The sequence below is a fragment of the Gopherus evgoodei genome, chromosome 3, assembly GCF_007399415.2.
Source record: "Gopherus evgoodei ecotype Sinaloan lineage chromosome 3, rGopEvg1_v1.p, whole genome shotgun sequence".
Classification (NCBI taxonomy): domain Eukaryota; kingdom Metazoa; phylum Chordata; order Testudines; family Testudinidae; genus Gopherus; species Gopherus evgoodei.
The window spans coordinates 130,063,886-130,080,097 of NC_044324.1; the positions used below are offsets into that span (position 1 = coordinate 130,063,886).

A 16,212-nucleotide genomic window follows, 5' to 3' on the forward strand; every position below is an offset into this window, starting at 1 on the left:
AATTGTGATTGTAGCTTTAATAGTTTTATGTGCAAAGGAACGTAAGTTCACTCCTAAAAGTAACTGTTAGTAGACAGCATTTCTATTAAAGTTGATTTTTGCCTGGTACTTCATCATTCCACAATTATATGTTAAACAAGCTAAAATATTTTTAACAGACAAGTTTGTAGGTCTGTACCTCTGCTCACATGTTAGCAATTGCTAACTTTCCAAAAAGCATGCACTTGTTTCCCTGGATACAGGGGAAAAAGAAAAATATCAGTAACTCCTGGTCAAAATGATTATGTCTAACACATGCAAGACTACAGCTAACAGAATGATAACAGTGTTACAATGTGAGTTTCTTGGAATACTTGGGAGCTAGCTCTGGAAACTAATTTCTAAACTCTAGATGATGCTATTTTGATATTCAACCTTGCTTCTGTGTATTATGTTAAAGGGCTGGCCAAAAAACACTAGCAGCAATACAAATACTACTTGTATTCAGAGGAAATTCTTTGTTCAGTTAGAAAACTTTTCATTTACAGTATACTTTAGGTTTTGTACCTGTAGATACTTTAAACATTTACAGTTCAGTAGGTGCATGATAAGATCAGGAGAGGAGAAACAAATACATGACAGTGGCTAGTATAAAATAGCAATTTTTGATTGTGCAAAAGACTCAGACTTTAATGCAGGAAGGCACAGTCATGATCATCTAGTCTGATCTCCTACATATTGCAGGTCACAGAACCTCACCCACTCACTCCTCTTGTAGGCCCATAACCTCTGGCTGAGTTACTGAAGTCTTCAAATCTTGATTTAAAGACTTCATGTTACAGAGAATCAACCATTTGCTCTAGTTCAAACCAGAAAGTGACCCATGCCCCTTGCTGCAGAGGAAGGCAAAAAAACCCTAGGGTCTCTGCAAATCTGACCTGGGGAAAAACTCCTTCATGACCCCCTGATGATCAGTCAGACCCTGAGCATGTGGGTGAGACCCACCCAATAATCTGTGCTAATCCACGTTATCAAATATGGGATATGCCAATTTCTCTAAGATCTGAAGATTTTAAAAAAGCTAACAGAACAATATACATCAGTGGCGAGTTGGTTGGCTATTGGGCCAGTGTCAGCATAGATCTGTACTTCTCAGGGAAATACAAACTAAGCTCAATAAAACAGAACTATCAGAAATTGCTGACTAGAGACAAAGCCTGCCATCCTTTGGTACAGCCAGAAGTGCTTTGACTGAATGGAAATAAGAATCAGCAATATACTGTGGAAAGCACCATTTTGGCTGCTGAGTGATGTGCTGGAGCTCAGCATGTAAAGGAGATAATTGGGTGTCCCCATCCTCTTTCCCTCACTGTACCCCACTGCTGCCTGATAAAGTGTTTGAGTTTAAAAAAAATTGCTTTGCATTTGTCTCACGTTCTAACTGAAGGCTCTGCCTCCCTTCACTTGTTCCTACTAAGAATAGAGTGTGTGTGTGTGTGTGTGTGTGTGGAGCACTATATGTTGGGGCCAAATGTTCTTCTAGGAAAAATGCCAGGGGAAGTAGGGCCATGACACACATGACTTACTAGTGGAAGGGTTATGAGGTAATTCACAGTGGGGCCAGAGGAAGGAGTAGAGATAGGGGTGTCGCTTAATAAGGAAAATGTCAGGCTGAAGTATGCTTTTGTTTTTTTTCAATTTGGTAACTAAGAGGGAAGTTCTTGCAGGCTATGGAGATTTATTTAGTTTGTTTAAAGAAGCCAAAAAAATGATCTATTCATTAAATTTCAGCTTGGGAAGCAGACAGCTCCACCAAACCTGCAGTCACAGGGAGCCCTGATGGCATGTCCCACTACCAGGGCCCAAATGAAATGCTTTTATGATCTTTACTGTTCAGATTCAATACTATGTGGCACTGGAGCATAAACACCTCTATGTTGAAGATAGCTTGAACTCCTTGTGGTATAAGGATGTTTCCCTAGCTCCTTGGCCCTGACTGACATCACAAGATTCCCCCTCCTTCTATTTCACAAGAAACCACCATCCACTGTCCCCTTACTCTCTACAGAAACACACCAGTGAGGAAATTGATATCTGAAAGAAAAACAAATGGCTCTTAAGTTGCTGAAGTACTAAAGCAAAACTTGGACATCTCATGCCTGAAGGGTGCTGAAAATAAACAGATGGTGCTAAAGGCAAAACTCAGACTCTATGGAGAGCTAAGCAAGGGATAGCTTGGAATTCACACCCTCTAACACAGAGAAAAATTGTGGCTACTATTCTAGTCTTACTGGAATAATGGCCCTATGTGAAAGCTCTGGAATACTGGTTCATATAAGTATGGTATAAATAGTTCCTCTCCCACATCACCCACAACAGCCCCTTCCAAAACAGCCTATTTGTGGCTAATATGAAGCCCCTGCTTTCTGGGGCACAGAGGCTGAGCAGCCATTCTCCCTTAGCATACATCCCTGCAGATGGCACTCCGTAGGGCTCAAGTGGTATGGCGGACCCATGAAAGACATTTCACACCTAGATCACAATTTGTGAGGAAATGATGTGTGGTACTCACACTGTGAACTCCCAAAGCCTTCCAGATGGCAAAACTGATCAGCCCAACTCCACACCAGGCATACAGCGAACCCCACCCCAAGGCTCGTAAGGCCAGCGATGAACCATTCTCTGGTAATGCAGCTGTGGCAGTAATACCCTAGAAACAAGATAACAAGGTCAAGATTCGGTAACACACGGATTTTAAAATATCCAAGCTAAGAAAAAAATTAGCTCTAGGCATTTGTCTCTTTAGCAAACTCTACTATTGAACTAAAGACTCAGCAGGATTTGACAGTAGCACCAGAGGGCAGAGCAAGGGGGTTAGTTGAATCCCTTCCTGTCCCCCCAAATTCCCACAGAGCGGGGCTAAAACCCTCCACAAAATTCCTCAGGATGAGTTGCTCTTAATCCTCCAGGAAGGAGACTCAGCAGCAGTCCTAGCAGTTGTCAATAGCACATGTGGGTAGCACACTTGCTATCTCAAGAACCCTAATGTCAGCTGCCATGTGGGGATCAATGACTGACTGGTTGGGGGCAGAAGATGCAGTAACTGAGTAGGAACCAGGAAAAACAGAAGGGCCCAGAAACACCTTCACAGCCCCAGATCACTAGGAGTCAGTGTGTAATAATGCTCTAAAACTCATCTTTGGACTTGATCCCCTCTTGCACAGGATATCTGCAGACCTCTACACTGGCCCTCTGGGTAACAGGAGAGAAAGCTGGAGAAACAGCAGGGCCCTGATGACCTTCAGCCCCATGTGGAGCAGGTACTTCAGAAGGAGAGGGACTAATGTGAGGATGGAGGGAGAGGAGCATCACCTGAAGGAATTCTGAAAATGGGCTTTTAAAAAACAAACAAACAAAAAAACAACAACTAATGTTCTCTGGAACTGCTTGCATCTCATTTCTCCAAAAATCCATTGACAGGCAAATGTAGAATCCTGTTCAGCCTCCATACTGTTCATGCTGAGTCATTTTTACCATTTGTCAAAATTCCGATACATCAGGGTTGACAAACCTAATAACACAGAAATCTTTCTTTGGAAAAATCATTTCATGCTGAGCCAAACAGGTTCCCAGTTGTGATTTGAGGACTTTGGGTGCTGTCCTAATATTAATGTACTATTACTAATATAGGAGTACACAGTACGGTTTACACTGAACAGTCAACATTTACCTACAGTTATCACACTGTGATATCTGATTAAGTGTACTTCATTCCTGTAGAATACGTGTTACCTACAGAATGTAACTGCAGTAAACCAGATACCACTGCAATCTGGTAACCATAGGAACCAATTCCCTGCGTGCTATGGGGCTGGAGCACTCATAGAAAAAAATAGTGGGTGCTCAGCACCCACTAGCCACAGCTCTTTGGCGGCTCATGGAGGGACTTGGGGGAGAGTGTAGAGCGGCCAGCAGCGGGCAGGGGCCTCTGGGAGGGAGTAGGGCAGGGGCAGGAAAAGGCAGAATGAGGGTGGGGCCTTGGAAGAGGCAGCGAGTTGGGAGGGAAGAGATGGGGAGAGGGCGGGACCTTGAGGGTGAGGTGGAGTGGGGGGACTTTGGTCGGATTGGGGGTGGAGCACCCCTGGGGAAAAGTAAAACTCAGACTGACTTCATTGGAACTACTCAGGTTCAGGTAAAGACTGCAGGCTTGGACCCTTAAAACTTTAATATGCTAACTATAATATGAGGCAAAATTCTTGGTCAGACCACATAAAAAGGTCATGATAAACCTTGGTAAGTTCCAAAGTTCACTACTCTGAAAATGCTCCCATTCAGGCCCTGATTCTAGAAATACTTTTATGTGCTTAAATGTATATACATGAGTTTTCCCTCTGAACCCAATGGGACTGTACATACATAAGTGCTTGCAGGACAGAAGACAAAGAACATATTGCTGTATGTAAATTAGCCCTTAGGTTAAAGAAAAGTATTCTAGAAATATTAAGATTCAAACCTGCACAATAAAGAAAACCAGTATCTATACACACTATTTAAAATTGTTTAACAGCAATTTTGTTTTGTACTCAGAATTCTGGAAGAACTGATTAAACACAGAAGAAATGAATTCTCAAGGTGAAGCCTTCTCCATGGAAACAGTATGTTGGTAGGTAAAATTCTGGGAGTATAACAAAAATTGCCATTTTATTTTTAAAGAGCATGAAACTTCAGTATGAAGGTAACAAATAGTCATTAGAAGTGTAAAGATGCAAAAAAATAGGTTCATTTGCAAAATTATTTAATCAAAAATATGTTCATTTGCAAAATGATTTAAATCCTGACAGAGAAAATTCATTTGCAAGAGAATTTAAAGAACCGTTTTTTCAGATATTCTAAAGAATAGCAAAGAGAAATATGCAGTTAAAACTAAGTATCAGGATTAGCTTGATTTCCAAACTTGTTTAAAGCATTTATAGGTCTTGGATTTTTGCTTTTAAAAGGTGACCTGTCATGGAAAAAGATTAGGTTTATGATATTGTATGATATATACAGAAGACCTGAAAGTATGTGGTGGTTTTATTTTTTTCCCTAAAAAAGTTTGTTACAAATTCCTGTCTTGTCTATCCTGTTTTTCCTGGAATGCTTTATAAATCCCTTCATGGTGATGGATGATATGATTAACTAGGATGATGTCTTCATAATTACCAATTAAAATAAACCCTGAGCAGTTGAGAGAGGGAGTTTTAGTCACAAACTTTAAAAATTCTAGGTTTTGGTTTGTTTTCATTAATACCTGTTTAACTCAAACATGTGCCAAACAGCTGTGAGAAAAGAGCTCATTGTTAAAAGATCAACATGGTTACCCTTACCCTAAAGTTAAGAAAATTCCCACACCAGTTCTTTAGCTCTCCAATGTCACCTCCAGCAAAATCAGAGAAGACAAGATTTTACACTATTGATATTGCAGCAGAATGTAAATCAGCAGAAAAAATATCTAAATTGACCCCACCCCACCCACTGATTTTCCTTTTGCAGGTCATCTTTAAATAATCTTCCTGAAAATTTTAATATAGATCCTGCTATTTGCCCTCCTACATTGCATTTCTATCTATTTTAGCATATGTAGAATGCCCACCACTTCCAATATCTACTGGACATTGGAATAGGATCAGAAACTTTTCATTCAACTTTGAATCTTCAAACAACTATATATTTAAATGATCCCAGAGACAATCATAAACATTAACCATTTTCATTCACTTTTTAAATTTCTAAGATTTAGTTCTGAGCATGGTTATCCAGCTGAAGTATATGTTCACAAAGGATATATTCAGTAGCAATCTGTCTTTTTATATAGCCTAATCTAATTCAAGAGTAGAAGCCATTAACAAAAGCCTATTAAACTAGGGGCAACTCAAACACTGTTGGCTCAGTTCTCACCTTAGAATTACGGGCGCACATCATTTAAAATCTGAGTGGCATGCAAGTATACATGCATTGTATATATGCATATTGGTGCACAAAGACACAAACTACAGTGATCATTATTCAGACTAAGTCCTTTATATAAAAATCCTATGATCTTTGTACAGTAACTAATTAATGCTCATAACAATGATTCTGTTGCTTTTAGAAATTCTATAACTTTTTTGTCTGACACTTTTCCTATCTAAATATTTCAAATATAATATAAAATCTAAAAATTTCCCTACTTTTGAACATGAAAAACCGTGCACAAAAAATGTCCACTTCACCGAATCTTTAAGTGGGAGACACAAGCATTATTTGTGAAAACGGCTGGCAAAATGAATTATATTTAAATGCTTCATTGCACTAGAAAAAGTGATAATGGAAGAAACTGATCTGGCTTTATTGGTAGTCATTCAAGAGAGTTGAGTCACAAGTTGACTCCTCTGGTAGGTATCCAAATAAATTGTGTTTACAGATATCTTTGTCATGGAATGTTCAGGCAAGCTATTTAAATCCTCAAGAGAAGTGATGAATGAATTGCTAGGAGAAACGCTTCTGAGACCACAATGCAATGGCATAGAAAAAATGTTTAATTAATTAAAACATAGAAATAGCTATGTGTTGTTCTTTTAAGTAAATGGGGTTTTACTCACACGTTTGTTACTTATTGTCAGTACACATTAGTTTCTCTTCATCACAGCTCCAAGGTTTGAAAATACCTCTCTGAATACAAAAATAAACTGCTAAAACACTTTTTAAAAACAGGCCAGGAAAATATGGAACAGAATTAGCCGACTTGATTCCCAAAACATATGTTCCAAATTTCTACTTTTTGGGGCCGGGATTGAGGGAGAGCGAAGTAGACTGGAGTAAGGGGGACACACACACTAGAGTTGAAGGTACCTTTTCCAAATGTATTAAGGACAAACAGGCCGCTCTAACTTTTTTGCTGCCTCAAGCAAAAAAAAGAGCGCTGCCCTGCTGTAACACCCCCGTCCCCCCCGAGCACCATGCCGTCCAAGCCCCTGCCCCCCCCCGAGCACCGTGCTGCCCAAGCCCCCATCCCCCGTGCCGCGCCGCCGAAACACACACCCCCTCCGAGCACTGCCAGGCCGAAACAAAAACAAACAAACAAACAAAACCCTCCAGTGCCACCCTGCCGAAGCAAAAAACAAAACAAAACAAAACAAAAACCTGAGCGCCGCCCCGCCCCAAGCATGTGCTTGGTCGGCTGCTGCCTGGAACCAGCCCTGGGGACAAAGGCCCCAAACTTGCAATTGTCTCCATGTGAGCAGCTTTCTATGTCTGCAAAGAAGCCCCACTGCCTTCAAGGTGCTTAAATTTAAGCACATGCTCACTGCTTTGCTGGATTGGGGCCAGAGTTCTCAGCACCTGGCATGATTGACCCCACTGTGAGTAAAGTTAAGCGCATGCACAAATCTTTGTAGGATTGGAGCCTAAATCACAAGAAAAAGAAATCACGAGTTTGTCATTTAATGGCACTAGATTTTATTTTTAAAAAATCTCTTAATTGACAGTTTCTGCCTTTGGGTGTTGCAAGTCAGAATTAAGGTACATTATCAGAGCTTGTCCTGCAGATACTCCATACATGCTTAACTTTACTCTCATGAGTAGTCACACTGATTCCTATTTCAATTCGTGGGAGTGAAGCGAAGCATTTACATAAGTATCTTCAGGATTAGGGCCTTGCCTTGTACTTTCCTAATCGAAAGGTGCAAACTTGTGTACTGTGGTCATGTCAGGCATAGAGATGGAAATAACCTTGAGAAAGTCATCATTAGGGTCCTACAAATTCACAGTCCATTTTGGTCAATTTCAGTGTCATAGCATTTTAAAAGTCATAAATTTCATGATTTCAGCTATTACAACACTGAAATTTCAGATTTAAACTGTAGGGTCCTGCCCCAAAAAGGAATTGGGGGAAGGGGTTGCAAAGTTATTGTAGGGGAGGTTTCAGTGCTATTACTCTTACTTCTGCACTGCTGCTGGTGGCAGTGCTGCTTTCACAGCTGAACAGCTGGAGAGTGGCGGCTGCTGGCCAGGACCCCATCTCTGAAGGCAGAGTCGCTGCCAGCAGCAGCACAGAGGTAAGGATGGCAAAGTACAGTGTTGCCATCCTTACTTCTGCGCTGCTGCTGGTGGGGCGCTGCCTTCAGAGCTGGGCCCCAGGCCACTAGCCACCACTCTCCAGCCACGAACCGCCGCTCTCCAGCCACCCAGCTCTGAAGTCAGCGCAGCACTAAGCTGGTATTACTATGACCCCCCTAAAATAAACTTGTGATGCCCCCTGCAACTCCTCTTGGGTCAGAACCCCCAATTTGAGAAATGCTGGTCTCCCCTGTGAAATCTGTATAGTATAGGGTAAAAGCACACAAAAGACCTGATTTCATGGTCTGAGACATGTTTTTCATAACCATGAATTTGGTAGGGCCCTAGTTATCATGTAAGGAATGGCGACAGGAGACGGATAGATGGTGTCTAGCAGATCACTGGGAGGTCTGCTGCTGAGTGCTTAAAGCTAGTGATGGATTGAGAAGATTTCTGAAAATTCTGCTATGGCTTCACCAAAAGTCAGACATGAATAAACGGATTTTACTTACTTACTTATTTACAGCAGTCCTTTCCTGCATCATGCCTGGCTTTTACCCCTGCTGTTAGTCTCTCACTTTTGTAAGCATAAAAACATTATTCATTTTAACTATGCATTTTACATTTATGATGACTGCATTTAACTTTAAAGCTAGTTATTCGTGGTTATGCTTTTATTTTTGTACAGTATCATTTAAAAGTTATATTATTACAAATGATAATGTTCAGTGCTCTAAATATACAATTCTAAATGAAATTAATAATGCTACTACAGAGCTAGTTTTCTGTTTTGGTGACTAGTCCTCAGCCATTCTTTTGTTGACAGTTATACCATTTTCAAAGTCTAGCCTCAGTCTTGTGAAACTGTTCACCAGCAATCCTCACAGTCAGCATGACAAAAAGCAGCACTTCCTTTTTATGCTCTCTAAAGTTCTAATTCTTGGTAGACACTGATGTTTGCTGATAAACTGTTTTAATTCAGTTGCAGGGCTAACAGCAAATATAGGCTTCAACTGAAAAGGAAAATCCTTCACTTCATTTGGTGCCATGTACAATCTACCTACTATTCATCAGTGTCATCTCAATGTCCTCTAGATTAATTTCATATTGAGTAGTAGGGCAGGTTAGCCAGTGAAGAGCATACAGATCTAAAATGGTGTTAATGTAATGTCCAGGAAACAGTTGTTTTAAAACATCATTGCAAGATGGTAAAAAATTATAGCCAGTCAGAATGAAACCAACTGTGCTATTGGTAACAGGATTTATATAATTTGTGGAATTACATTATTATACCGTGTGCTTACTTCTTAATATATTTAAAATCATAGATTATTAGGGTTGGAAGGGACCTCAAGAGATCATCTAGTCCAATCCCCTGCTCAATCCCCAAATCCCTAAGTGGGCCCCTCAAGGATTGAACTCACAACCCTGGGTTTAGCAGGCCAATGCTCAAACCACTGAGCTATCCCTCCCCCCAATGAGACAACTGTCTTAGTTTCTACATATCTTGCAAAACTTGAATGTCACAACATTAATTACAAATAATTACACACAAAAAAGTCAATGACACTATACTCACACACTCTAAGTAGAACAAAACAAAACATAATAAGTGATACTATAACTTTATATCCCTCAAACCCTCCTCTCCTCAAAAGCTGAGAGAGAAAGATGAGTTTTGCAGACAGCTTTGAAGGTTAAAAAATCTGGGCATTGTTAGACTAAGTAATTCTTTGTATATTTTCAAATCTAAATAGGCCATACAAAATACAATATTGCCACAAAATAATGTATAAATACATTCTACAACTAGCCTGGCTTTTTTATTTTTAAATCCACTGAAATGTAATATTCATCAAAATATTTAGCACTTGCTAAAGCCAGGTATAAGACAGAAAGGCACTCTGCAAGCTTTTCAAAAAAATCTCACCCAGTGTACCTTAATCCTCACCTACATCCAGGGCCGGCTCCAGGCCACAGCGCGCCAAGCGCGTGCTTGGGGCGGCACGCTGTGGGGAGCACTCTGCCAGTTGCTGGGAGGGCGGCAGATGGTTCTGGTGGAGCTGCCGCAGGCGTGGCTGCGGACGGTGTGCTGGTCCCACGGCTCTGGTGGATCTCCTGCAGACATGCCTGCGGCAGGTCCACCGGAGCCACGGGCCAGTGGACCCTCCGCAGAAACGCCTGCGGCAGCTCCACCAGAACCGCGGGACCAGCTGACCGTCTACAGAAATGCCTGCGGGAGATCCACCGGAGCCACATGTCATAAACAGATAGCTAAGGGTTAATGTCTCTTTCACCTGGAAAGAAGTAATCTGAAACACCTGACCAGAGGACCAATCAGGAAACCAGACTTTTTCAGGTCTGGGTGGAGGGAAGTTTGTGTGTGAGTCCTTTGTTCTTGGTCTTGTGCCTGTCTCTCTCGGCTATGGGAGGATTTCTGTCTCTTGCTTTCTAATCTTCTGTTTCCAAGTTGTGAGTACGGAGATCATAATACAATAGGAGTTATTGTTTTTTTCTTTTGTATTTACATGGTATAGTTGCTGGAGTGTTTTGAATTGTATTCTTTTTGAATAAGGCTGTTTATTCATATTTCTTTTAAGCAATTGACCCTGTATTTGTCACCTTAATACAGAGAGACCATTTTTTATGTATTTCTCTTTCTTTTTACATAAAGCTTTCTTTTAACACCTGTTGGAGATTTTCTTTAGTGGGGAACTCCAGGGAATTGAGTCTGTGCTCACCAGGGAATTGGTGGCAGAAGAAGTCAGGGGGAAATCTGTGTGTGTTAGATTTACTAGCCTGACTTTGCATTCCCTCTGGGTGAGGGGGGAAGAGAGATTAGCTCTCGGTACTTCTGTTTTCCAAGGCTGGAAACGGGGAGGGTGGAATCCCTCTGTTTAGATTCATGGAGCTTGCTTCTGTGCATCTCTCCAGGAACACCTGGGGGGAGGGGAGGGAAAAGGTTTATTTCCCTTTGTTGTGCAGGGAAGGTTTTTGGGGGGACCAGAGTGCCCCAAAACACTCTAATTTTTTGGGTGGTGGCAGCTTTACCAGGTCCAAGCTGGTAACTAAGCTTGGAGGTTTTCATGCTAACCCCCATATTTTGGACGCTAAGGTCCAAATCTGGGACTAGGTTATGATACCACGGGACTGGCGAGCAGCAGAGCGCCCCCCACGGTGTGCCGCCGTGCTTGGGGCGGCGAAATTGCTAGAACCAGCCCTGCCTACATCACACCTTTTCCAGTATTCTAGTAACACAAGGCTCTTCTGAACAGAATAATAATTGTGCTAAACCAGTCGTGGACAACCTGTGACCCGTGGGCCACATGCAGCCCCCATCAGGGTAATGTTCTGGTAGGCTGTGAGACATTTTGCTGATGTTGACTGCCCGCAGGCACGGCCGCCCGCACCTCCCAGTGGCTGCGGTTCGCCATTACCGGCCAATGGGAGTGGCGGGAAGTGGCGCAGGCCACAGGGATAGACTCATAGACTCATAGACTCTAGGACCGGAAGGGACCTCGAGAGGTCATCGAGTCCAGTCCCCTGCCCTCATGGCAGGACCAAATACTGTCTAGACCATCCCTGATAGACATTTATCTAACCTACTCTTAAATATCTCCAGCGATGGAGATTCCACAACTTCCCTAGGCAATCTATTCCAGTGTTTAACTACCCTGACAGTTAGGAACTTTTTCCTAATGTCCAACCTAAATCTCCCTTGCTGCAGTTTAAGTCCATTGCTTCTTGTTCTACCATTGGAGGCCAAGGTGAACAAGTTTTCTCCCTCCTCCTGATGACACCCTTTTAGATACCTGAAAACTGCTATCAGGTCCCCTCTCAGTCTTCTCTTTTCCAAACTAAACAAACCCAATTCCTTCAGCCTTCCTTCATAGGTCATGTTCTCAAGACCTTTAATCATTCTTGTTGCTCTTCTCTGGACCCTCTCCAATTTCTCCACATCTTTCTTGAAATGCGGTGCCCAGAACTGGACACAATACTCCAGTTGAGGCCTAACCAGCGCAGGATGTGCTGGCTGCCACTTCTTGCTGCTCCCATTGGCCAGGAACAGCAAACTGTGGCCACTGGGAGCTGCGGGCAGCCATGCCTGAGGGTGGTCAATGTAAACAACTGTCTCGCAGCCCACCAGTAGATTACCCTGATGAGCCACGTGCGGCCCCGGGCCACAGGTTGCCCACCACTGTGCTAAACTGTAAAAATGTTTTTCACTGTTGGAGAGGATGGGATGTTAAAAAACTGATCCCTGTTGGTTTTCTGCTACTAAAAGTACCCTGCTGTTTATTTTCTTATTTAAAATTATCTAGATTTTGATAATTTATTTTCTATTAGTTTGTCTTTAGAAGAATTATTACATTACTCACAGAAAAAAATGTGTACGCTGGATCTTACTGTTCACCTACCTGAAATTAGAGGGTGTTTGCATTTTTTGCTAGATATTCTAGTATTAGAGGTGACATGGGATCAGTATGGAACAGCCACAGAGTGATATGTCTCAGCCTAAAGTAAGGTTTTGCAAGATGGCTGGATCTCAGATATTCCCTCCTTCAAAAGAAGAGATTTTGAGGGTTCAGAATAAATGCTGTTATAAACTTAATGGAAAGTACAATGAATAAAATGATATGATTTTGTATGTCAGATCAAAAGGATTTAGAGGATGAGGTATCTCTTAGGTGCAATAGATATTATAGTAGGTTTAGTGTTTGATCAATTTTAAGTGTTTATTTTACAAATGCTCATTCAATGAAAAACTGATTAAGGAAAAACTCTTCTTGAATAGTTGTATTCTATTCCAAGATTAGATATACTTGCACGTACAGTCCCATCATAGGTTTGTCCTTGCAGTTAAAAATGCAAAATATTTATAGGTTTCTAGGTCTAAATGTTTATGGCACAGATGTTCTACTAGGTCAGGGGTCGGCAACCTTTTGGAAGTGGTGTGCCGAGTCTTCATTTATTCACTCTAATTTAAGGTTTCGCATGCCAGTCATACATTTTAATGTTTTTAGAAGGTCTCTTTTCATAAGTCTAAAATTATATAACTAAACGATTGTTGCATGTCAAGTAAATAAGGTTTTAAAAATGTTTAAGAAGCCTCATTTAAAATTAAATTAAAATGCAGAGTCCGCCCAGACGGGTGGCCAGGACCCAGGCAGTGTCAGTGCCCCTGAAAATCAGCTCGCGTGCTGCCTTCGGCATGTGTGCCATAGGTTGCCTACCCCTGTACTAGGTCAATATTATGTATTTACATAATCTTTATTTTAAAATTCCCTACTTACATTAATGATGCATACTAAATGTCCTCAACTTGAATACCTTTTAGAAACTTTTTGAATGATCTAACACTATATTTTTTATTTATCTTATTGCAAGTGTTACATACATGTGAGTCACAGACCAGTACATTTACCATGTGTTGTAATACCTAGGTGGCACGGGACAAGTTAAAAATGGAGTAAACACTTTAAGTTTGAATGTCCATGTTTTTCTCTGTATAATCTTACTAAAAGAGCTTTCTGCATATTTATTTATAACAGTGATCATTCACACACTAGGTTTATCTGTGACAGTGTATTTATCTACATGATATTCATTTAATCTTATAGGTTGTAATCTTGCAAACGTGTGTGCTTAACTTTAAACTTGTCAATGGGACCACTCACATGAGTAAAGTATACATATGTTTGCAGAATCAGGGCTTTAAACGGCAAATTTACTGTTTAACAGCTTTGTGTTTCAATCATTTTGTGACAGAGGGCAATTTCTTGCAACATCCCAGATAAACCGTACTGAGTTAAGTTAAATCTTGTTAAGTTTAAGGATCCATTTTATTAAAAATAGAATTGTTTGTGTAGTTGTAGGACTGTATGCAACTTTTCTAGGATACTGACTAATGTATACCTTGGGGAAATGTTAGGAACTTCAAAGAACTGTTTAGGACAGTATGTGTGAAGTGGACTTCCTAGGAGATACTTGGGAGGGCATTTGAAGCTGTGCCCTGGGGAGGAAAACCCATTGTCTACTGATTGATCTGGAGTTTCCAGAAGCAGGTAAAGAGCTCTGAACTATGAGAATGGACTAAACTTTTCATGAGTGCGCTAGTTCTGTGCTGAGGCTGTTATAAACATGTGACCATAGGCAAGAATCCTTTGTGGGGTCTGAAGGACTAATCACCTGTCAGAACCCATGTTGGAGTTGGGATGATCTCTCATGCATGTAGGTTTTTATTGTTTTTAATATGTTTTCTCTGTAATACTTGTACCCTAAGAATAAATAAGTTTGCACAGAAAGTGCTGTGAGCTCAGCTGTGGGCAGTAACATTTTTATTAGTCTCTGAAGAAAAAGCAAACAGGTCTGCTTAGGCGGTCTGACTTTGCTGGTGAATTTATAGTATAATTAGGGAGCTGTGTAGCCTGGAAATATCCTGGTCAGAAAAATGAGAGATGCATGTCTCCACCCAAGAGAGACAATGGCTGGAGAGCCAGAAGCCTAGCGTATGTGCCCTTGATGGACTATAGAGGGGGAATACAGATGTAGTCGCCCTGAACTGTGACACATTTATTTAATATTTTTCATTGGATTATAATAATATGATCACAGCAGACTGAATAAACTTTTTTATGGGTTTTATTATAACCAGCCCAGATCTGCCACTAGAGCAGTAAGGAACACTAACACGTAACTTAGAATTAACTCCTGCTCTCATTGACTTCATTGATGCAAAATCAGGCCTCCTGGTTATAAAACTACTATATCCTTAACAATTAATATAGCCAAAATGAGCATGCAATAATATACCATGAAGCAAAGATTTTATTTTTACTTTTGACTGGTTGTATAGTACTTTAAAAGAGACAAACCTTATTGAACCAGTTGGGGTTTTTCTTTTTAGCCATAGCAAGTGTTGTACCAAAACCAGCGATCATTCCTGCAGTAGCAACAGTACCTAGAAAAATTCCACCTGCCAACAAAATTTAAGAAAATAAAATAATGAATTTCTTTCCTAGAAAAAAAGTGTTCAAGCATTTAAAAAAAATCAGAAGTGCGAATCTATCAGCTGCTGCCTGAGGGAAAGGAATAGCTGTCAAACTGCTCATTTTCTCAATCTAGTGAATGACGAGGAAAGTTCTGTAATATAGTACTTTAAAAATCAATTATTAGTTTATATCAACAAATTAAAACTGATTTGCTACTTCACATTCCTGGAGAAGAAAAAGGGCACGCTGCCCGTAAATCCCGGTAGAGACTGATCATCTGTAGCAGTGTTTCTCAAACTAGGGCCACCACTTGTTCAGGGAAAGCCCCTGGCAGGCCGAGCCAGTTTATCTGCCGCGTCTGCAGGTTCAGCCAGCTGCGGCTCCCACTGGCTGCGGTTCACCACTCCAGACCAATGGGGGCTTCAGGAAGTGGTGCAGGCCAAGGGATGTGCTGGCCGCCCTTCCGCAGCCCCCATTGGCCTGGAGTGGCAAACTGCAGCCAGTGGGAGCCGCGATCGGCCAAACCTGCGGACGCGGCAGGTAAACAAACCAGCCCGGCCCCCTAGGGACTTTCCCTGAACAAGCGGCGGCCCTAGTTTGAAAACCATTGATCAATACGAAAGGTGGGTGAGGCAACTTCTGTTGTTGAGAGAAACTTTCAAGCCACTCAGAACTCTTCTTCTGGTCAGGTCTGTGTGGTTCAAAAGTTTGTCTCTCTCACCAACAGAAGTTGGTCCAATAAAAGATATTATCTCACCTACCTTGTGTCTCTAATATTCTGGGAATGACAGAACTACAACTATACTGCATTCATCTATTGGAAAGTCAGATAAAACTAAGCAGACTGCAGGCTTTCCCAGGTAAAGTCTTTCTCCTTTACAGTTCTCTCTGAACAATATCTCCCCACACCAGCCTAGGTCTCTCAAGAGCTATGTATCCCATGGCTGTACACTTCAGCACCATTTCTTCAAAGGGGAGACTTAACTGCTTTTTGCAGCACTCATCAGTTCAAATTGCCAATTGGAAATCTGCCCATATTTGAAGACATGTTCAGCAGCTGTTCTCCAGCTTTGTCTCTGTTGTTGCCTGGAGCACCATTTCCATATCATGGTGGTAGCTGAGGGGCTTCTGTGGGTCTTGGGGAGAAGGGGAAGTGCAACTTTCA

General features: G+C 41.4%; 1 protein-coding gene across 5 annotated transcripts in view; it reads right to left on the reverse strand.

The window, feature by feature from the left end:
• TMEM242 (transmembrane protein 242) overlaps positions 1-16,212 on the reverse strand; it is a 63,381-nt gene that overhangs the window by 46,061 nt on the left and 1,108 nt on the right. For 4 of the 5 annotated variants that reach the window (XM_030556648.1, XM_030556642.1, XM_030556643.1 and 1 more), the window contains exons 2-3: positions 14,931-15,031; positions 2,552-2,689 (exon numbers count right to left, since the gene is read on the reverse strand). In XM_030556648.1, the coding sequence (XP_030412508.1) occupies positions 2,552-2,689; positions 14,931-15,031 (239 nt within the window). Of the gene's footprint in view, positions 1-106; positions 233-2,551; positions 2,690-14,930; positions 15,032-16,212 lie in introns of those variants that run through there. The other variant, XM_030556645.1, reaches the window with a different exon arrangement.